General features: G+C 42.5%; 1 protein-coding gene across 10 annotated transcripts in view; it reads right to left on the bottom strand.

The window, feature by feature from the left end:
- Positions 1-24,323, bottom strand: part of akap9 (A kinase (PRKA) anchor protein 9) — a 138,148-nt gene that overhangs the window by 55,696 nt on the left and 58,129 nt on the right. For 7 of the 10 annotated variants that reach the window (XM_021572164.2, XM_021572171.2, XM_021572172.2 and 4 more), the window contains 6 exons: positions 22,927-23,286; positions 19,558-19,851; positions 16,371-16,484; positions 15,276-15,406; positions 9,717-9,907; positions 380-624 (listed from right to left, as the gene is read on the bottom strand). In XM_021572164.2, the coding sequence (XP_021427839.2) occupies positions 380-624; positions 9,717-9,907; positions 15,276-15,406; positions 16,371-16,484; positions 19,558-19,851; positions 22,927-23,286 (1,335 nt within the window). Of the gene's footprint in view, positions 1-379; positions 625-9,716; positions 9,908-15,275; positions 15,410-16,370; positions 16,485-19,557; positions 19,852-22,926; positions 23,287-24,323 lie in introns of all 10 variants that reach the window. The other 3 variants (XM_021572165.2, XM_036952904.1, XM_021572173.2) reach the window with 3 other exon arrangements.

Genomic DNA, 24,323 nt, shown 5'->3' with positions numbered 1-24,323 from the left:
TGTAATTTATGTATTTGACAAAGAGCGCATGTAGCCAATGTCATTGTAACTTCTAAAACTTTACAGCAACAAGCAACAATACGGGACTGTCAACAAGAGAATGTTTAGGTGATTAATCCATTTCCAACCGTTGTATAGCACTGGTATTTCGCTCACACACAGTTCACGGAATGGTGTATTTATAGTATGTAGCCTACCGCTAGATACAGCAGAGGCTTTAGTTTGCACCACAATGCTTTAATCAACAGCAGCCTTTTAAATGACGATCAACTTGAAAAAGATAATACAAAATTATAGAACAGATTCATTTTCTGTGTGGTCCACAACCTTTGTGCTGAGCATACCACGCTCTTACTAAGTGAACCTTGCTGTGACGTACCTGATTGGTCGTCTCTGTGATGGCCACCAGCAGTTTCTCTACGGCGGCCTGGAGGCGGGAGCTAATATTCATGAGGTACTCCTCATTCTCCAGCTGAAGCTCCGCTCCTGGCAACAGGATGTGGCAGTCAGTCATCATCTGCTGGGACAACTCCAGGTCCTCGTCCATCTCTGTCTCACCCGACCACACGCTCACGTCACCAGCCCCAGTCTCGCTGCCTTGGCAACTCTCAGTGGTCGACGCATCTGGGCAGGAAAAATGGAGGGCAAAGTTAATTGTCAAGAGAATACACTTCATTGGAAAAAATATTGTTTTCATTGTCACCAATATCAACCAGTCATTAATTTAATCATTTTCATCCATTTTATGGCAAAGCATTCATCAAAAATTATAATATAAGGCATGGTATCCCAGGTCTTAATCACACAAGGCTTCCGAGGAGTTGCCCATCCCTTCCTTGGCATAGTAGTATGAGCACTGTCCTTATGTTTATTGGTCACATACAATTTAATTTGAAAAATAAGTGTATTTGTCACAAGGTGTAGACCTTAGTGGAATGCTTACTTACAAGCCCTTAACTAACAATGCAGTTAAAAATAAATATATTTCCCACAAAAAAATAAGAATAAGAGATAAAAGTAAAAAATAATCAAAGAGCAGCATTAAAATAACAAAAGCGATGCTATATACAGTCGTGGCCAAAAGTTTTGAGAATGACACAAATATTAATTTTCACAAAGTCTGCTGCCTCAGTTTGTATGATGGCAATTTGCATATACTCCATAATGTTATGAAGAGTGATCAGATGAATTGCAATTAATTGCAAAGTCCCTCTTTGCCATGCAAATGAACTGAATCCCCCCAAAAATGTCCACTGCATTTCAACCCTGCCACAAAAGGACCAGCTGACATGTCAGTGATTCTCTCGTTAACACACGTGACTGTTGATGAGGACAAGGCTGGAGATCACTCTGTCATGCTGATTGAGTTTGAATAACAGACTGGAAGCTTCAAAAGGAGGGTGGTGCTTGGAATCATTGTTCTTCCGACGTCAACCATTTTCACCTGAAGGAAACACGTGCCATCATTGCTTTGCACAAAAAGGGCTTCACAGGCAAGGATATTGCTGCCAGTAAGATTGCACCTAAATCAACCATTTGTCTGATCATCAAGAACTTCAAGGAGAGCAGTTTAATTGTGGTGAAGAAGGCTTCAGGGTGCCCAAAAAAGTCTCCTAAAGTTATTCAGCTGCGGGATCAGGCCACCACCAGTAAAGAGCTTGCTCAGGAATGGCAGCAGGCAGGTGTGAGTGCATCTGCAGGCACAGTGAGATGAAGACATTTTTTGAGGATGGCCTGGTGTCAAGAAGGGCAGCAAAGACGACACTTCTCAGCAGGAAAAACATCAGGGACAGACTGATATTCTGCAAAAGGTACAGGGATTGGGACTGCTGAGGACTGGGGTAAAGTCATTTTCTCTGATGAATCCCCTTTCCGATTGTTTAGAGCATCCGGAAAACAACTTGTCCGGAGAAGACAAGGTGAGAGCTACCATCAGTCCTGTGTCATGCCAACAATAAAGCATCCCGAGACCATTCATGTGTGGGGTTGCTTCTCAGCCAAGGGAGTGGGCTCACTCACAATTTTGCCTAAGAACACTGCCATGCATAAAGAATGGTACCAACACATCAAGAGAAGATTAACTTCTCCCAACCATCCAGGAACAGTTTGGTGACGAACAATGCCTTTTCCAGTATCATAAGGCAAAAGTGATAACTAAGTGGCTCGGGGAACAAAGCATCGATATTTTGGGTCCATGGCCAGGAAACTCCCCAGACCTTAATCCCATTGAGAACTTGTGGTCAAACCACAAGAGGCGGGCAAGACAAACAAAAACCCACAAATTCTGAAAAACTCCAAGCATTGATTATGCAAGAATGGGCTGCCATCAGTCAGGATGTGGCCCAGAAGTTAATTGACAGCATGCCAGGGCAGATTGCAGAGGTCTTGAAAACGAAGGGTCAACACTTCCAATATTGACTCTTTGCATCAACTTCATGTAATTGTCAATAAAAACCTTTGACACTTGTGAAATGCTTGTAATTAAACTTCAGTATTCAATTGTAACATCTGACAAAAATATCTAAAGACACTGAAGTAGAAACTTCGTGGAAATTAACATGCGTGTCATTCTCAAAACTTTTGCCCACGACTGTACATTGGTACCGGTACAGAGTCAATGTGCGGGGGCACCGGTTAGTCGAGGTAATATGTACATGTAGATTGAGTTATTAAAGTGACTATGCATAGATAATAACAGAGTAGCAGCAGTGTAAAAGAGGGTGTGCGGGGGCAATGCAAATCGCCTGGGTAGCCATTTGATTAGATGTTCAGGAGTTTTATGGCTTGGGGGTAGAAGCTGTTTCGAAGCCTCTTGGACCTAGACTTGGCGCTCCGGTTCCGCTTGCCTTGCGGTAGCAGAGAGAACAGTGTATGACTAGGATGGCTGGAGTCGTTGACAATTTTTAAGGCCTTCCTCTGACACAGCTTGGTATAGAGGTCCTAGATGGCAAGAAGCTTGGCCCCAGCGATGTACTGGGCCGTACCTTCTGTAGTGCCTTGTGGTCGGAGGCCAAGCAGTTGCCATACCAGGCAGTGATGCAACCAGTCTTGATGGTGTTGCTGTAGAACCTTTTGAGAATGAGGACCCATGCCAAATCTTTTCAGTCTCCTGAGGGGGAATAGGCTTTGTCGTGCCCTCTTCACAACTGTCTTGGTGTGCTTGGACCATGTTAGTTTGTTGGTGATGTGGACATCAAGGAACTTGAAGCTCTCAACCTGCTCCACTAAAGCCCTGTCGATGAGAATGGGGGCGTGCTCTGTCCTCCTTTTCCTCTAGTCCATAATCATCTCCTTTGTCCTGATCACGTTGAGGGAGGTTCTTGTCCTGGCACCACATGGCTAGGTCTTTGACCTCCTCCCTATTGGCTGTCTTGTCGTTGTCGGTGATCAGGCCTACCACTATTGTGCAATTGGAAAACTGAATTATGGTGTTGGAGTCGGGCCTGGTTGTGCAGTCATGAGTGAACAGGGAGTACAGGAAGGCACTGAGCACCCACCCCTGAGGGGCCCCCGTGTTGAGGATCAGCGTGGCGGATGTATTGTTCCCTACCCTTACCACCTGGGGGTGGCCCGTCAGGAACTCCAGGATTCAGTTGCAGAGGGAGGTGTTTAGTCCCAGGGTCCTACGCTGGGTGTTTAACACTGAGCTGTAGTCAATTAATTACATTCTCACACAGGTGGGAAAGGGCCAGTGTGGAGTGCAATAGAGATTGCATCATCTGTTATTGATGTTATTGCGGTTTAGCGAAATGCTTCTGTGCCTAGCTCCAACAGTACAGTAGTATCTAACAAGTCACAAATCTAAAGAATGGAATAAAGAAATATTAGGATGAGCAATGTTGGGGTGGCATTGACTAAAATACATTAGAATTATGTATATACATATGAAATGAGTAAAACAGCATGTAAACTTTATTAAAGTGACTAGTGTTCCATTATTAAAGTGACCAGTGATTCCATGTCTATGTACATGTAATTACTGGTGCATGGTTGATCAACCGGGTGGTAGCCGGCTAGTGAGGGCTATTTAACAGTCTGATGGCCTTGAGATACAAGTTGTTTTTCAGTCTCTCGGTCCAAGCTTTGATGCACCTGTACTGACCTCACCTTCTGGATGAAAGTGGGGTGAACCTTCCTGTAACATTGGGTGCTGTAGGTGTCCTGGAGGTCAGGCAGTGTGCCCCCGGTGATGCGTTGGGCAGCCTGCGCCATCCTCTGGAGAGCCTTGCGGTTGAAAGGCAGTGCAGTTGCCGTATTAGGCGGTGATGCAGCCCAACAAGATGCTCTCTATTGTGTATCTGTAAATGTTATGAGTATCTTAGGGGCCAAGCTGCATTTCTTCAGACACCTGAGGTTGAAGAAGCGCTGTTGCACTTTCTTCACCAAACTGTCTTTGTGGGTGGACCATTTCAGACAGTGATGTGTACACCGAGGAACTTGAAGCTTTTCACCTACTCCACTGCAGTTCCGTCAATGTGGATAGGGGCGTGCTTCCTCTGCTGTCTCTGGAAGTCCACGATCAGCTCCTTCATTTTGTTGACGTTGAGGTTATTTTCCTGGCACCACTCCGCCAGGGCACTCACCTCCTCCCTGTAGGCTGTCTCGCCATTGTTGGTAATAGACCTACCACTGTTGTGTCGTCTGCAAACTTGATTGAGTTGGAGGCATGCATGGCCACGCAGTCATGGGTGAACAGGGAGTACAGGAGGAGGCTGAGCACTCACCCTTGTGGGGCCCGTGTTGAGGATCAGCGAAGTGGAGGTGTGGTTTCCTCCCTTCACTACCTGGGGGGTGGCCCGTAATGAAGTCCAGGACCCAGTTGCACAGGACGAGGTTCAGGCCCAGGGCCCCAAGCTTACTGATGAACTTGGAGGGTACTATGGTGTTAAATTCTGAGCTGTAGTCAATGAATAGCATTCTTACATAGGTATCCCTCTTGTCCAGATGGGACAAGGCAGTGTGCAGTGCGATGGCGATTGCATCGTCTGTGGACCTATTGGGGCAGTAAGCAAATTGAAGTGGGTCTAGGGTGGCAGGTAAGGTGGAGGTGATATGATCGTTAACTAGCCTCTCAAAGCACAGCATAGTCATTTAGTTCAGTTACCTTCGCTTTCTTGGGTACAGGAACAATTGTGGACATCTTGAAGCATGTGGGGATAGCAGACTGGGATAAGGAGAGATTGAATATGTCCGTAAACACTCCAGCCAGCTGGTCAAATGTGTCTTCAGCATAGAATGGAGTTGTGATCTGATTTGCGGAAGGAAGGGTGGGGGAGGGCCTTGTAGCCATCCCGGAAGGGAGAGTAACAATGGTCGAGCGTTTTTGAGTACTACAGGTAATGTGTTGATAGAACTCCAGTAGCGGTATCCTTAATTTGCTTTGTTAAAATCCCCAGCTGCAATATCACATGAAAACAGGGCGTTACAGTCTCAATCCTAGCTGACTGGTAGTACCACCACACACAGAACTAAACAGGAAAGAACAGACATTATGTTACTGAATGATCCACAATTGCCTCTTTATTCTCAGGAGGGACACACATCTCTTTTGAGTGCATTGGTACACACTTTTCTAGCAAGAGAATGCAGAGGGAGAGAGGATGGATCAGTGGGCATCTTCTATCATGACTGCTAACCGAATTTGAATGCAAATACACATGCCACAGGATATGTGTGGTTGATACAAGAGTATGAGGTGAAGGTGAAGGGGGAAGAGGAGAACCCTGAATGTCATGTACTTTGTGAAAACAAAATCTCAATAAGGAGTCAGTACTATTGTGCACATTGATTATTTTTCAGTTCACGTCACAGTCAAATAAGCCGTCAACAGCTATACTTCATTGATAAAATACCAGAGCGTTTGAAAAAGGTAACAAACAAAATAGTCAAGCAGTTGGTTAACTAACTAGTTCTCTGAACTGTAAAATCTAACCACAATAATTAACCCTAGTTATGCAAGCACGCATGTGTGTGTGTGTGTGTGTGTGTGTATGTGTGTGTGTGTGTGTGTGTCTCATGTGTGTACAGAGGGCAGGCAGTTTAAATTGGGAGAGATGTTCCCACACTAGAGCAGACTTTACCACTTAAAGGGATACTGCAAGATTCTGGCATTTATCCACTTACCCAGAGCCAGATGAACTTGTGAATAACATGTTCATGTATCTGCGTGCAGTTTGAAGGAAGTTAGCAGTAGTTTGCTAACTACCTTTACTACTGTACCTGTCGACTTCCAGTCATTGCACTTAAAATGCCTCGCAGTATCCCCTTAAGCTTGTAGACACATAAGGGAGAGGGATATTGTTAAGCTTGGCATGGCATTGTGTCTTAAACATACTTGTCATGTTTGGGGACTCCACCTTCAGGCCACATACCAAGAGATGAGATGAGTATACAGACACTAAGGAGTGTAATGGTATTACCACTATTGTCTGATAGTTAGGGAGTGGTTGGTGGAATGGGTGGACAATAACATTTTCCAGGGTAGGGTATACTGCTGTTGTGCCCTTGAGCAAGTGCACCTGACTTCAATAGCTTAATTCAGCTATCTAGTCGTATAATTCTATGATGTGTGAAATTAAGTTTATGAGCAAGTATTGTCGGGAGGAAATTATACATTCTGTTAATACCAGGTAGTTGTACGGGGCAGCGACCTGGAAAAACTCTGAGCCCTACAATACGAGTCTGGTTAAAAGGTATTGGCTAAGGATTGCTATGTCACCTCCAGAGTTACATTAATTCCTATGATTTATTAGTTTCAGCACGTGATTCTGAAACACTGCCTACTATTGACAGGAGTGTCAGTCTGGCTGGACTGATTTTCCTCTGGTAACTGTGGGAACTTGACTTTTAATAATGTTTGGCGCTGGGATGAAATTGCCATGAATGCTATAGTCCCTGGGGATATTATTATGTATTGCTCTCTCAGTCTGCACACTGAAACTGATTCTTGTCCACTTAGCAGCCATTGGCTGTAATTAGGAAAATATACAGATGAGATCAAGTTTTGGTCACCCTGACGAGGGTAGTTTGACGGAAAGCTTGGTACAATAAAGATACATTTGCATTGATATTAAATGTACACTGAACAAAAATATAAACGCAACATGTAAAGTGTTGGTCCCATGTTTAATAAGCTGAAAAAATAAAATATATTAATATATTTTTTTTAAATCGCAGAAATGTTCCATAAGCACAAAAAGCTTATTTCGCTCAAATGCTGTGAACAAATTTGTTTACATTCCTATTAGTAAGCATTTATCCTTTGCCACGATAATCCATCCACCTGACAGGTGTGGCATATCAAGAAACTGATTAAACAGCATGATCATTACGTGGCACAGTGGTCTAGGGCGATGCTAGGCTCCGACACATTGGTGCGGCTGGCTTCCGGGTTGGATGGGCGCTGTGTTAAGAAGCAGTGCGGCTTGGTTGGGTTTTGGAGGACGCATGGCTTTCAACCTTAGTCTCTCCCAAGCCCGTACGGGAGTTGTAGCGATGAGACAAGATAGTAACTACTAACAATTGGATACCATGAAATGTAAAAATAAATACAAACAAAAGCAGCATGATCATTACACAGGTGCACCTTGTCCTGGGGACAATAAAAGGCCACATCAGTGGGGTGTCCCCAGTTGAGGGAGCGTGCAATTGGCAGGAATGTCCACCAGAGCTGTTGCCAAAGAATTTAAATGTACATTTTTTCTACCATAAGCCATGTAGTTTTAGAGAATTTGGCAGTATGTCCAACCGGCCTAACAATCACGTGTAACCACGCCAGCCCAGGACCTCTAAATCCAGCTTCTTCACCTGCGGGATCATCTGAGGGGTGGTGGGGATGCTGAGGAGTATTTCTGTCGGGAAAAACGTATTCTGATTGGCGGCTCCCCTAATCAGCCATTTGAAATCAATAGATTAGGGACTAATGAATTCATTTCAATTGATTTATTTCCTTATATGAACCGTAACTCTGTAAAATCGGAATAATTGTTGCATGTTGCGTTTATATTGTTGTTCAGTATAGGAATTTTCCCCCTGTATCTTTAGCAGCTTGGTTGGGTATGCAGCTGACTTTCACACAAACTGTATACAAGTTTTGAATATTGGCAAAGTTAACACTAAACACTCAGTGGGCAGTTTATTAGGTACACCCATCTAGTACCAGGTTGGAACCCTCTTTGCCCAGAGAACAGACAGAAATATTCGGGGCATGGAAATGTTGCTCAATTGATATCAAGGGACCTAACGAGTGCAAGGAAAACATTTCCCACACCAGCAGCATGTACCATTGACAGCAGGCAGGATGGGGCCATGTACTCATTCTGCTTACGCCAAATCCTTACTCTGTCATCAGCATGATGCAACAGGAACCAGGATTTATCGGACCAGGCAATGTCTTTCCACTCCTCAATTGTCTACTGTTGATGATCGCGTGCCCACTCGAGCAGCTTCCTCTTGTTTTTAGCTGATAGGAGTGGAACCCGGCATGGTCATCTGCTGCAATAGCCCAGCCGTGACAAGGACCAACAAGAGATGCCATTCTGCACATCCCTGTTGTACTGCAACGTTATTTGCCTGTTTGTGGCCCCGCTGTTAGCTTGCACGATTCTTGCTATTCTCCTTCGCCCTCTCATCAACAAGCGGTTTTCACCCACAGGACTACCGCTGACCAGAAGTTTTTTGTTTGTCACACAACTCTCGGTAAACCCTAGACACTGTCGTGCGTGAAAAGCCCAAGAGGCTGACCATTTCTGAGATACTGGAAGTGGCACGCCTGACACAGATGATCACACTACGCTCAAAGTCGCTGAGGTCACTCGCTTTGCCCATTCTAACATTCAATCGAACAGGAACTGAATGCCTCACTGCCTGTCTGCCTGTTTTATACAGCAAGCCACAGCCACGTGACTCTCTGTCTATAGGAGCTAACTAATTTCATGAACGGGGTGAGTGTACATCAACAATTCATTCAATGTGACGCATAGGTCCCAAAGAAAAAAAGGTTCCATAAAGAAAGGCAGCATGTAACCAGTCAGGCAGGACCTCTTTAGACTGGCAATAATGGTTAGAAACTGGCAGGACTTCATTAATTATGATATTTACCATGGGCATTTTTGGCAATAAGTATTCTGTCTCCATCTTTCTTTCCTCTCCTGTGTATATGTCTGTCACACACCCAGACCTCAACCCGTGCACCTCTTCTTCTCTCCCTTACTTCATTGTATGTTTAGGTTTTGTCTGGCTCTATTTAATGAAATCTAAATCATCTTGATGGAGTGCTATTGTGCTCTTCCAAGACTCCGATCCCCAAGGGGGCTTGAAGGGGCGTCAGGTAGCCTACTGTTCAGAGCGTTGGGCCAGTAAGCGAAAGGTTGCTATATCGAATCCCCGAACTGACAAGGTAAAAATCTGTCATTCTGCCCCTGAACAAGGCAGTTAACCCACTGTTCCTAGGCCGTCATTGTAAATAAGAATTTGTTCTTAACTGACTTTCCTGGTTAAATAAATGTAAAATAAAATAATAATTGGTGTCACACGTTTGTCGCAGCCCTAACTACTAATCATGGAATTCAGTTAAGTGTAATCGGATGTGTTTGTTAGAGATGTAGCTTAACTGTGACACCAGTAAGGCCCGGAGGAGCAATATTGTTGACCCCATTTTACTCCTCATAACACGCATAGGTGGTAGGGGTTGATTTGAAATTGGCTACTCAACGAACCTTCAGCTGCCCCTGTGGCAGGCCTAAAGGGCTCGCCAGCTGCTCTTTGCCAGGTGGGTCTCTGTGAGGAGGAGGGGGATACCAGTAGCCCTTCCACATGGCACCCGATGGTCTCCTCAGCGGCTGCTGTGGTCTTGAGCACATCACTCAGCACCTGTCGGAGGCTCTCGTTAGCCTTACGCAGCAGATTCCTGTGGAAATAATAAAATAAACAAAAATATGAAATGTTGGTGGGAGCAAAGATTATGGTCTTTCATTCACTTCAAACAAATATTTTTGTTACGGGTGAGGTTGGCAAGACTCATACCGCACAAGTCCTTTGGTTAACTACATATGTACGTACAGTGGCAAGAAAAAGTATGTGAACCCTTTGGAAATACCTGGATTTCTGCATAAATTGGTCAGAAAATTTGATGATCTTTATCTCGGTCACATTAGACAGTCTGCTTAAACTAATAACACACAAACAATTATACGTTTTCATGTCTTTGAGCACACCATGTAAACATTCACAATGCAGGGTGGAAAGAGTATGTGAAACCTTAGATTTAAAAACACTCCTTTGGCAGCAATAACCTCAACCAAACATTTTCTGTAGTTGCTGATCACAACGGTCAGGAGGCATTTTGGACCATTCCTCATTACAAAACTGTTTCAGTTCAGAAATATTCTTGGGATGTCTGGTGTGAACTGCTCTCTTGGGGTCGTGCCACAGCATCTCAGTTGGGTTGAGGTCAGGAATCTGACTGGGCCACTCCAGAAGGCGTATTTTCTTCTGTTGTTGATTTACTTCTGTGTTTTGGGTTGTTTTCCTGTTGCGTCACCCAACTTCTGTTGAGCCTCAAATGGCGGACAGATAGCCTTACATTCTCCTGCAAAATGTCTTAATAAACTTGGGAATTCATCTTACCGTGGAATGATTAACATCAAGGCTTTTAGAGATACTTTTGCAACCCTTTCCAGCTTTATGCAAGTCAACAATTATTAATCGTAGGTCTTCTGAGATCTCTGTTGTCCGAGGCATGGTTCAAATCAGGCAATGCTTCTTGTGAATAGAGGTTCTTGTGGTTCCGACTTAGGTATTTATAGTTGGCCACATATTCTAGGTGTCTGGCTAGACTGTAAACTCACCTTCCAGACTCACATTAAGCATCTCCAATCCAAAAGTTAAATCTAGAATCGGCTTCCTATTTCGCAACAAAGCCTTCTTCACTCATGCTGCCAAACATACCCTTGTAAAACTGACTATCCTACCGATCCTGGTCTTCGGCGATGTCATTTACAAAATAGCCTCCAACACTACTCAGCAAATTGTATGCAGTCCATCACAGTGCCATCCGTTTTGTCACCAAAGCCCCATATACTGCGACTTGTATGCTCTCGTTGGCTGGTCCTCGCTACAAATTCGTCGCCAAACTCACTGGCTCCAAGTCATCTATGTCTTTGCTAGGTACAGCTCCGCCTTATCTCAGCTCACTGGTCACCATAGCAACACCCACCCGTAGCACGCGCTCCAGCAGGTATATTTCACTTGTCATCCCCAAAGCCAACACCTCCTTTGGCCGCCTTTCATTCCAGTTCTCTGCTGCCAATGACTGGAACAAATTGAAAAAAATCACTGAAGTTGGAGACTTATATCTCCCTCACTACATTTAAGTGTCAGCTGTCAGAGCAGCTTACCGATCGCTGCAGCTGTACACAGCCCATCTGTAAATAGCCCATCCAACCAACTACCTACCTCATCCCCATATTTGTTTTTCTGCTCTTTTGCACACCAGTATTTCTACCTGCACATCCTCATCTGCACATATATCACTCTAGTGTAAATTGCTAAATTGCAATTACTTTGGCTCTATTGGCATATTTATTGCCTTACCTCCCCATTTCATTTGCACACACTGTATACAGATTTTTCTATTTTGTTATTGACTAAGTTTGTTTATCCCATGTGATAACTGTTTTTGTAACACTTTTTGCTTTATCTTGGCCAGGTCGCAGTTGTAAATGAGAACTTGTTCTCAACTGGCTTACCTGGTTAAATAAAGGTACATTTTTTATTTAAAAATAACTAAAGAATAGCAACATTTTGCGAGTGTTTTCTATAGGGCAACATCTCCAATCTCATTGATTGGACTCCAAGTTAGCTGACTCCTGACTCCAATTAGCTTTTGGAGTAGTCATTAGCCTCGGGGTTCACATACTTTTTCCAACCTACAATGTGAATGTTTAAATTATGTAATCAATATAGACAAGAAAAATACAAGAATTTGTGTGTTATTAGTTTAAGCACACTCTGTCTATTGGTGTGACTTAGATGAAGATCAGATCAAATTTTACGACAAATATATGCCGAAATCACAAACTTTTTCTTGAAACGTGGTGCTTGGTCATATTCACTGCATACATCTCTTTTTGAATACATTTGTGTGTCGAACAATAAAAATAAAGTAGCTAAAATCTTTTAATTTTGCTCTAAGAGCACCTGCTGAATTAACCCACTTATATAAAAGTATTACATTGTCATAGTCAGTCAAAAACACATACAAAAACACTTATAGTTAAGACATGTTAGTATAGAACGGGTCCCTTGTCCGTCTAACCTTTTATCTGTTTATGCAGTGATTTCGGAAAGTATTCAAACGGACACCACTCCACTCCACATTTTGTTAAATTACAGCCTTGTTCTAAAATTGATTAAATCGTTCCCCTCATCAATCACCACACAATACCCCACAAGAACAATGCAAAAGCAGGTTTAGTATTTTTTGCAAATTCATAAAAAATACAACATTTACTGAAATATCACTTACATAAGTATTCAGACCCTTGACGCATTACTTTGTTGAAATAACTTTGGCAGCGATTACAGACTTGAGTCTTCTTGGGTATGACGCTACAAGCATGGCACACCTGTATTTGGAGAGTTTCTCCCCTTCTCTGCAGATCCTCTCAAACTCTGTCAGGTTGGATGGGGAGCGTTGCTGGCCAGCTATTTTCAGGTCTCTCCAGCGATGATTCCTCTGGTTCAAGTCCGGGCTCTGGCTGGGCTACTCAAGGACATTCAGAGACTGGTCCCGAAGCCACTCCTGCGTTGTCTTGGCTGTGAGCTTAGGGTTCGTTGTCCTGTTGGAAGGTGAACCTTCGCCCCAGTCTGAGGTCCTGAGCACTCTGGAGAAGGTTTTCATCAAGGATCTCTTTGTACTTTGCACCATTCCTCTTTCACTTGATCCTGACTATTCTCCTAGTCCCTGTCGATGAAAAACATACCCATAGCATGATGCTGCCACCACCATGCTTCACTGTAGGGATGGTGCCAGGTTTCCTCCAGAAGTGACGCTTGGCATTCAGGCCAAAGAGTCTTGGTTTCATCAGACCAGAGAATCTTGTTTCTCATGGTCAGAGTCCTTTAGGTGCCAAGCTGGCTGTCATGTGCCTTTAACTGAGGAGTGGCGTCCGTCTGGCCACTCTACCATAAAGTCCTGATTGGTGGAGTGCTGCAGAGATGCTTGTCCTTCTGGAAGGTTTTCCCATCTCCACATAGAAAGTCAAGAGCTATGTTAGAATGACCAAGTTTTTGGTGAGCACCCTGATTGCTCAGTTTTGATGGGCGGCCAGCTCTTGGAAGAGTCTTGGACAGGTGTGTGCCTTTCCAAATATTGTCCAATCAATTGAATTTACCAAAGGTGGACTCCAATCTAGGTGAAGAATTTTTATTTTATTTATTTCACCTTTATTTAACCAGGCAGGCTAGTTCAGAACAAGTTCTCATTTGCAACTGCGACCTGGCCAAGATAAAGCATAGCAGTTCGACACATACAACAACACAGAGTTACACATGGAATAAACGAACATACAGTCAATATTACAGTAGGAAAGTAGGACAAAAAAGGAAAACAAAAAGTCTATATACAGTGAGTGCAAATGAGGTAGGATAAGTGAGTTTAGGCAATAAATAGACCATGGTGGCGAAGAAATTACAATATAGAAATTAAACACTGGAATGGTGGATGTGCAGAAGATGAATGTGCAATTAGAGGTACTGGGGTGGAAAAGAGCAAGATAAATAAATAAATAAATAAATAAATAAATACAGTATGGGGATGAGGTAGTTGGATGGGCTGTTCACAGTATGGCTATGTACAGGGACCTGTGAGCTGCTCTGACAGCCGGTGCTTAAAGCTAGTGAGGGAGGTAAGAGTCTCCAGCTTCAGTGATTTTTGCAGTTCATTCCAGTCTTTGGCAGCAGAGAACTGGATGGAAAGGCGGCCAAAGGATGAATTGGCTTCGGGGGTGACCAGTGAGATATACCTGCTGGAGAGTGTGCTACGGGTGGGTGCTGCTATGGTGACCAGTGAGCTGAGAAAAGGCGGGGCTTGACCTAGCAGAGACTTGTCGATGACCTGGAGCCAGTGTGTTTGGCGACGAGGGTGAAGTGAGGGCCAGCCAACGAGAGCGTACAGGTCGCAGTGGTGGGTAGTATATGGGGCTTTGGTGACAAAACGGATGGCACTGTGATAGACTGCATCCAAATTGCTGAGTAGCGTGTTGGAGGCTATTTTGTAAATGACATCGCCGAAGTCGAGGATCGGTAGGATGGTCAGTTTTACGAGGGTATGTTTGGCAGAATGAGTGAAGGATGCTTTGTTGCGAAATAGGAAGCCAATTCTAGATTTAATTTGGATTGGAGATGCTTAATGTGAGTCTGGAAGGAGAGTTTACAGTCTAACCAGACACCTAGGTATTTGTTGTTATCCACATATTCTAAGTCAGAGCCATCCAGAGTAGTGATGCTGGACAGGTGGGCAGGTGCGGGCAGTGATCGGTTGAAGAGCATGCATTTAGTTTTACTTGCATTTAAGAGCAGTTGGAGGCCACGGAAGGAGAGCTGTATGGCATTGAAGCTCGTCTGGAGGTTAGTTAACACAGTGTCCAACGAAGGGCCAGAAGTATACAAAATGGTGTAATCTGTGTAGAGGTGGATCAGAGAATCACCAGCAGCAAGAGCGACATCATTGATGTATACAGAGAAGAGTGTCAGCCTGAGAATTGAACCATGTGGCACCCCCATAGAGACTGCCAGAGGTCCGGACAACAGGCCCTCCGATTTGACACCTGGTAAACCAGGTGAGGCAATCATTTGGAGGATGGTCAATGGAAACAGGATGCATCTGAGCTCAATTTCGAGTCTCGTAACAAAGGGTCTGAATACTTAAGTAAATAATGTGTTTTTTTATTTTTAATACATTTGGAAAAAAATCAAAAAAACTGTTTTTGCTTTGCATTATGGGGTAGTGTGTGTGTAGATTGCTAAGGATTAAAAAAATGTTTAATCCTTTTTAGAATAAGGTTGTAACATAACAAAATATGGACAAAGTCAAGGGGTCTGAATACTTTCCAAAGGCACTGAATGAATGAAAAAAATGAAACAATTCTCTGGTAAAAATTATACAATAAATGTGCAGAGGTAAAATCATGACACGTGCAGAGGAGTTAATTATGTTCTCTACAATATAAATTAAACTGAAAGTACAGAACATTTCTATCATTCTCTAGTCATACCTCTCAGTAGTGATGACTTGATGATCTGGACAAGAAGAGTCATCCTCTCTATCTTGTGACGAGATATTTCCACCCATGGCCCTCTTCCTCCTGACCTCTTCATCTTTCTCACCTTCCTCTTCTACCCTCTTCTTCAGTGGATGGACCGGCAGGAGGGAGAAGAACGACAACAGCCCTGTCATTATCGCCCGTTTACAGACAAGCACAGACTTTCACACTGTGTTGACGATTCCTGGAAACATGAGACGGCGATGGCCAGGCGAGCTGAAGACATGATCATTACATGGAAAGTGGATTCAAATCAGACGAGAGTCGCAGCGCGCACCAGTACACACACTTACACAAATCCATGGAAGCTAAGGAAACACTAGTATCTTTGTGCTGTTATGGCAACAGGTGCACCAGAGTCCAGGGCTGATGCAGGAAGTAGAGTGGCTCCCTCTCATGGTGAGGGAACAGAAATGCTGCTCATTCAGATAGAATACTAATCTAAAGATGTTCATGATGATTCCTAAATGAACGCATTGTGTGTACTGGTGAAGGCTGATGAGGTTTCTGCCACAATCTCTTTACCTTTGAGCTTCAATCTTTATATTTCATAATTTGGTTGAGATTTAACAGTACGACATTTAAATTAGAAACGAAAAGAGTAGGTACTCTTCATGTCATAATAAGTTAGGCTATTATGCAAAGAGCACATAGTCCTAACTGAACATCAGTAAACGCAGTCAATAGATTAACAGGATTTAATGTACTGAGGGTATAACATATTAATAACTACACACATCAAGGTGCCAAAAGCGACAGCCATCATGGGCATTCGGGGCTGGTTGCATAAAAATAGCTTGAAGACATTTCAATTCACACTACTGAAAGTGAGTTTCCATTCATCAAACACTGAATGACATTTAGGGATTCTGAAAACAACTCCGAAGAAATTCCAACTAGCACTACTGAGAGTAAGTCTCCATCAAACACTGAAAAACTGCATCATCACTAAGGATTCTGATGTCTCTGATGGCTCAACTCTGATGTATTTTACACTGAGGTGGAAAGTAGCAGAGGTGCAACTGAACTGTAAAACAAAAACATTACCTTTTCTTTCTGTGAGACTCTTTCTTTCTGTGAGACGCTTTTCACTTGCGCTTTTGCACTTTCCTTCTTTCTATTTGCTTTCCTCTCACTCTCTCCCTCAGAGGAATATCCCATCTGCAATAAAAAAGCAAGTAGCCTTAATTTATTCAATGACCAAAATGATAACATTCACAATAACATAAAATGGCTGTTTGATGCTTCGACTCAAAATGTTAAAACATTTGTGATGCAGTGGCGTGAACACTATGTGGTAGCTAAGCAAACCCCTACCATCGCCTGTGCATGTTTGTCAAGTTGGTGGTGAATGTCTCTATACATGCAACCTCTTCCCCCCACACACACACACACACACACACACACACACGCAAGGGGGAAAAGTAGCCTAAATGCATGCAAACTCCAGCTATGAACAATAAGGCAATTGCAGTTACAGTTGAAGTCTGAAGTTTACATACACTTCGGTTGGAGTCATTCAAACTTATTTTTCAACCACTCCACACATTTCTTGTTAACAAACTACAGTTTTGGCAAGTAGGTTAGGACATTTACTTTGTGCATGACAAGTCATTTTTCAAACAACTGTTAACAGACAGATTATTTCACTGTTTCAAAATTCCAGTGGGTTAGAAGTTTACAAACACCAAGTTGACTGTGCCTTTAAACAGTTTGGAAATTGTGTCATCGCTTTAGAAGCTTCTGATAGGCTAATCGACAACATTTGACTCAATTGGAGGTGTACCTGTGGATGTATTTCAAGGCCGACCTTCAAACTCAGTGCCGCTTTGCTTGACATCATGGGAAAATCTAATGAAATCAGCCAAGACCTCAGAAAAAAAAAATGGTATATCTCCACAAGTCTGGTTCATACTTGGGAGCAATTTCCAAATGCCTGAAGGTACCACGTTCATCTGTACAAACAATAGTACGCAAGTATAAACAACATGGGACCATGCAGCCGTTATACCGCTCAGGAAGAAGATTAATTCTCCTAGAGATGAACCTACTTTGGTGTCGAAAAGTGCAAATCAATCCCAGAAAAACAGCACTTGTGAAGATGTTGGAGGAAACCGGTACAAAAGTATCTATATCCACAGTAAAACAAGTCCTATATCAACATAACCTGAAAGGCCGCTCATCAAGGAAGAAGTCACTGCTCCAAAACCACCATAAAAAAGCCAGACTACGGTTTGCAACTGTACATGGGGACAAAGACCGTACTTTTTGGAGAAAGGTCCTCTGGTCTGATGTAACAAAAATGTAGTTGTTTGGCCATAATGACCATATGTTTGGAGGAAAAAGGGGGAGGCTTGCAAGCCGAAGAACACCATCCCAACCGTAAAGCACGGGGGTGGCAGCATCATGTTGTGGGGGTGCTTTGCTGCAGGAGGGACTGGTGCACTTCACAAAATAGATGGCATCATGAGGCAGGAAAGGTATGTGGATATATTGAAGCAACATCTCCAGACATCAGTCAGGAAGTTAAAGCTTGGTTGCAAATGGGTCTTCCAAATGGACAAGGACCCCGAGCATAATTCCAAAGTTGTGGGAAAATGGCTTAAGGACAACAAAGTCAAGGTATTGGAGTGGCCATCACAAAGCCCTGACCTCAATCCTATAGAAAATGTGTGGGCAGAACTGAAAAAGCGTGTGGGAGCATGGAGGCCTACAAACCTGACTCAGTTACACCAGCTCTATCAGGAGGAATGGGCCAAAATTCACCCAACTTTTTGTGGGAAGCTTGTGGAAGGCTACCCATACTTTCTACAAGGATTAAGTGTCAGGAATTGTTAAATGAGTTTAAATGTAGTTGGCTAAGGTGTATTTAAACTTCCGACTTCAACTGTAAACAACTAATTTTCCAAGTTGTCTTCAACATTACAGGATTAGTCTTTAGTGTGTGTTAGGAGGACTCTCGTCACATTATGAACAACCCGGCATCCAATGTCATCATGCAAGTAATGACTAATCATGCAATAAATGTTTTTTGAAAAGCCTGGCGTTGCAAGGGGTGTGTGTGTGTGTCAGCAGCACACCATGAGTGTGGGCAGGACATCCACACAGTGAGCTTTCAAAATAAATGAATATTTAATTCAGCATAAATACTGTATCTCAAGCGTGTAAAACACAGGGCTCGAATGACAGCTCAAGTACTCAGATCATACCACACCGCTTATATTTTCTCCCTCACTTATCACTTATGAGGACATAGAATTATCTACTGTAAGCTTTCAGGGAAAGTATTTATTTGACCTTTATTTAACTAGGCAAGTCAGTTAAGAACAAATTATTATTTTCAATGATGGCCTAGGAACAGTGGGTTAACTGCCTTGTTCAGGGTCAGAGCAACAGATTTGTACCTTGTCAGCTCGGGATTTGAACTTGCAACCTTTTGGTTACTAGTCCAACATTAACCACTAGGCTACGCTGCCGCCCCGACCCAAGCACCATTACATTGAGGCTTGCGAGGCCCTTTAGCAACGCCAAAAATCCAAACGAAAAGTTACTATGGCATATACTTTTTGGCGTTGCGTTAGTTTATGTCTCATACATACTTTTGGTGACAATGCTAGCAAACAGGCTACGGTCTTCAGAAATGAAAATAAGCACCCTGTGGGTGTAGCCAATATTGCAGCCGAGTGAAGCACCTTCGGTTTGACGTCACAACCTCTTCGAATAGGAACACTTTGGACATGACGTGATAGTAGGCTATGGCTTAGGCTAAAGAAGTTTTGAGAAAAAGAGCCAGAAGGAGAAGGAGCGAGGGAGACAACGAGTGTAAGGACACAGTGTTATCCTTCAAAAGGCCCCTGAAGGGTTTGTACAAAGCAAACCACCCCATGTGAGGTATAATAATATCCCTCCCTAGGCGATCAAGTGGTTTAACCCACTAAGTGCTTCTCAATATGAGGAGCAATGGGTTAGACGAGACAATACTTGGCTGGTGAATGAAAATCACTCCACTTCATTTTCAAACTCGTCATTTAACACAGAACTACATTCAGCTTCTACGGAGAGTGGTTTTATGTGGTTAGATTGCATGTTTCGAAGAGCATAAAAACTCATCCAAATCCTAAGCCTGTGCATCTTAGAAACTAATGCCAACCTTGGTGTCATAACCCCAAATACAAACAATGAACACATGCTACTGTGCAAATCAAATACTATCCAGAACTCCCCCAATGCTAACCTGCTCAGATCCTGGACCTCTGCAGAGAAGCTTCTCTTTAATCCCATGGAGTTCCGCAGTCCTCTCCTCCAGCTCTTTCTCCAGCCTTTCTTTTTCCTCCACGATCCTCCTCTGCACCTCCTCCAGAGAGATGCCCTTGGTGAGTGAGCTCCTAGGGGTCTGCTGCTCCTCTTCCACCCCTGCCTCGTCCTCCTCGGACTGGGTCTGCATGGCTGAGGTAGTCTCGCGGGCGCTCTTCGTGATTCGGGCCAATTCGCTTTGCTGAGCAAACTCCACCGACATCTGAACTATGACCTAGGAGATATGCGTATGAGCCAATCATAGTGGAATGGTTTAAATGTAATGTTGACAAGTGAAGGGCAAAACATTTTAAAATGTATATTTTCAAATAAATAAATAAATAAATACAGAGCTTCTACAGATAATTTTTCATTTACAAACATTTGTGCTAAAATAATTATATTATTGATTGTTTGATTATGGCTTTTCAAATCCCCCAGTATTGCTATCTGCAGGGTTAGCTCTAGGCAAATATTGCAATTCTTCAGCCATTCCTGGATCTGTGACCAAAAACGAGCTACATATGAACAATACCAAAATAAATGATCTAATGACTGCCTCCTCACAGCAAAATCTGCAGCGCTGGGAAGATTGTATCCCCATATATATATATATAAAAAACATTCTATTGGTTGCAAGAATTTTGTATAGTAATTTAAATTGAAAAATTTGAAGTTTTGAATCAGTCGTTGTTTTGCGTATCAATTCATAAACCATGTGCCATGGAATGGTTACATTGAAAATCTCTTCCCAACTATTTTGCAATTTATATGGCACAGCTGTCAGTTTTTTGGTCCTTAAATTAAATTGGTAAATGTTTTTATTTATCACACTTTTCTTTAACCATTTATGTTCTTTAATACAGGGCCGACAAACAAGTTCCTTACTTTTTTCCCCTTCTACTTGCCTCTTCCATTTTTCTGGTAATGCTGCAATTAGTTGGTTGTAATTTTGGGTAGAGCAGACATTCCCATATGTCCGTGTTAGCTGCATGTGTAACATAACTCCACCAGTCCTATCTATGATATCATTCACAAAAATGATACTTTTTTAAAAATGTTATCAATTAGTATATTTGAGTTTAACCACAATATTTGTTGCATTATTTTTTCTGTCTTTTCAGGTAGATTAAACTGAAATTGCAACCAACTTTCTCAGGCTTGTTTTAAAAAATTACGATATTGGAGATTATTTCCTTTTCAAACAACCGAAAATGAGCAGGTGTAATCTGAATAAAGGGAAAAGGCCATTCTTGAACATAGGATGAGACATTCCTACCAATTTTCTAGAGAACCAGTTTGGATTAAATATAACTTTTCTATGACTGATGCCTTTAGTGAGAGGTCTAATGCTTTAATAATTTATGCCCTCCGAATTCATATTCGTTATATAAATAGGTCCTTTTAATTTTGTCTGGCTTGCCATTCCAAATAAAATTGAATATTTTTTGTTCATATAATTTAAAAAAGCAGGTCAATAGGTGTAGACAAAACCATAAGCAAACAGGTAAACTGTGATATGACTAAAGAGTTAATCAGGGGTGGCCAGAAGAGGACTGGCCACCCCACATAGCCTGGTTCCTCTCTAGGTTTCTTCCTAGGTTTTGGCCTTTCTAGGGAGTTTTTCCTAGCCACCGTGCTTCTACACGTGCATTGCTTGCTGTTTGGGGTTTTAGGCTGGGTTTCTGTACAGCACTTTGAGATATCAGCTGATGTACAAAGGGCTATATAAATACATTTGATTTGATGATTTTTCCTTTCCACGGTAGCAAGATCTTATCTATTTTTGCTAACTTTCTATAAACATTTACTGGAGAGAATTTCTTTATTTTGGGAATTGTAAACAGAGTATTTCCACATCTCCGTCAGACCATTTAATTGGTAAGAACTACACGGAAATGTAAATTAGCATTTTTTTAGTGATCCAATACATAAGAATAATGGTTTTAATCCAGAGAGGATAGCAAAAGTATCTAGATCCTTTATGATGCAGTGGAGAGATTCTAATCATGGTTTTAAAACAAAACATGAATCATCAGCATACAATGACACCTTAGTTTTTAAGCCACGCTTCCCTTAATATTATTGTTTGATCTAATTTTAACAGCTATCATTTCGATGGCAATAATTATATATATATATATATATATATATATATATATATATATCTTAAAACAAGGTTGTCCACTATTGGCGGCAGTGGTTAGGGCGTTGGACTAGTAACCGGAAGGTTGCAAGTTCAAACCCCCGAGCTGACAAGGTACAAATCTGTCGTTCTGCCCCTGAACAGGCAGTTAACCCACTGTTCCTAGGCCGTCATTGAAAATAAGAATTTGTTCTTAACTGACTTGCCTAGTTAAATAAAGGTTAAAATATATATAATATATGCCGATAGTGGGCAACCTCGTTTTACTCTAGATAGTTTAAAACTTTGAGATGTAGCCATTTTGAACCTACACATAACTTTAACCCATTTTATAAGAGATTCCCCAAAATTGAAATATTCTAGGCATTTATATATAAACTCCAGTCGTGCCTTTTCAAAATCAGCTATGAAAACCAGGCCTTGAGTCCCAGATATTTCATAGTATTCTATTGTTTCCAAAACGGTCTGATTAGGATGAAGAATATTTGACAATACTTTTTTAATTCTATGCACTATGCATTTTGCTATGATTTTTGCATCACAACACTGAAGTGTAAGAGGTCTCCAATTTTGTAATGGATTGGATCTACCACTTGGGTCCTGTTTCAGTAATAATGATATCAGACCATCTTGTTACGTGTCTGATAATACACCATTTATATAGGAGTGGTTAAAACATGCTAATAATGGTCCTCTAAATATATATATTTTTAAATTGTGTATACTTCCACTGGTATGCCATCCAGCCCTCGAGTTTTCCCAGCCTCAAAGGCTTTAATTGCATCAAGAAGTTCCTCCTCTGTAATTTGGCCTTCACATGAGTTTCTCTGTACAGATGTTAATTTTACATTATTATTAGGAAAAAAATCCACACAATTAATTTCAGTTAGTGCATATGGATATGTTTTCTTGCTTGTTAGTCTTAAGTCATTCGGCAAGACCAGTTTTGGTCATACTCTTCAAAGAACAATAGGACCTCAGAGATACAAACGCATCAGGAATGGAGGTCGTTCAGAATACGAAATTGCTCGTCGTTAGTTTAAAAAAAACGTAATTTCCTATGTAGAAAACATGATTTTCATACCTAAGTTTGTAACCTACAATAACTCTGTTTTTCGGGGGGGGGGGTTTATAATTGTCCCTGTTCGGCAGTTAACTTCTTACCTTAGCTATCTCCTCCTCCACCCTCTCCTGATGTCTCCTCTCCTGCACGCCTTGGTCCTCCGTGCTGGGTCCCTCGATATAGCATTTGCTCCCGTTGATGCCCTCCGGGTCCAGCTTCACCTGCAACCGCACGTCCTCCTCTCCTTCCTCCCTCACTCTCTCGCTCTTTTCCTGCACCCTCTTTTCTCTGAGTCTGCTGAGCTCAGCACAGTGTTGTTCCTTCAGCGCTGCCACCTCCTGGTGGTACTTGTGGTAGAGAGCTGTCCTCAGCGTCTGCAGCAGCGCCATCATGCCCATAGACTTGGCTGGCCCGCGTAGCTCCGTGTCCAGACCCACCAACAACGCATCCTCCTCCACCAGCTAGAGACGAGGGGGAGGAGTGGACAAGGAATAGGATGGGGAAAGGATAGACACAGACATAAAAATAAATTAACCAGAGGGAAACGTATATGGAAGAAAAATAGGAGAGGAGGCAAGAAAAATATAGGAATTGAGCAAAAGTCAGGAGAAAAGAGGGAAAGATCCAGAGGTTTTCAGAGTGTGTGCCCCCTCCCTTCCTCCTCAGCAACCCGCTGGAGAGAAATTCAATGATTTTACTTCCTATGCCTTTAAGGCTGAAAGATGCACTGATAAATAGAAGTCAGACAGACATCCTATAGAGTAGAGTTTCAGTTCGGCTAGAGCACCACTACGTCAAGCTACAATGGTAAGTCTTTCCTTTAACTCTTTTTTACAGCTATGCCTCTCAATTAGTGAATCGTTATTGTGCTATAATAGCGCCTGGTGTTGGTTGCTCTCGATTACTCAATTTCTATCACTCTCCTCTTCTCTCCATCTACTTCCCCCTTTCCCTCCACCTTTCAGTCTACTCCATGCATTCTACATCTTTCTCTCTCTCACCAGACAGCCCTTCATTTTTCCTCCGTCTCTAACCCTTTATTTCTGTCTTTTCTTTCTGTCTCCCTCAATCGCTGCGCTCCTCTATTCTCCGGCTTTCTTCTCTGATGTGAGAATCAGCGTCTCACGCTGCTAGACCGGAAAGCAAGGGAGGTAGCGAGAGCAAGTGAACAAGCGGGAGGTGAATTGATCGTGAGACTTGACTGAAACGGGACCGGGTCACTCATGTAGAGAGAATCGTCCTTTAATGCAGGCGAAGACTTGATTACCGTAGTAGTATATACAGTTGAAGTCGGAGGTTTACATACACCTTAGCCAAATACATTTAAACTCAGTTAACAATTATTGACATTTAATCCTAGTAAAAATTCCCCGTCTTAGGTCAGTTAGGATCACCACTTCATTTTAAGAATGTGAAATGTCAGAATAATAGTAGAGAAAATGACTTATTTCAGTTTGTATTTCTTTCATCACATTCCCAGTGGGTCAGAAGTTTACAT

Source organism: Oncorhynchus mykiss, chromosome 18 (assembly GCF_013265735.2).
Source record: "Oncorhynchus mykiss isolate Arlee chromosome 18, USDA_OmykA_1.1, whole genome shotgun sequence".
Taxonomy (NCBI): Eukaryota; Metazoa; Chordata; class Actinopteri; order Salmoniformes; family Salmonidae; genus Oncorhynchus; species Oncorhynchus mykiss.
Note: the sequence above shows the minus strand (reverse complement) of the source record. Positions and strands in the feature narration are given on the sequence as shown.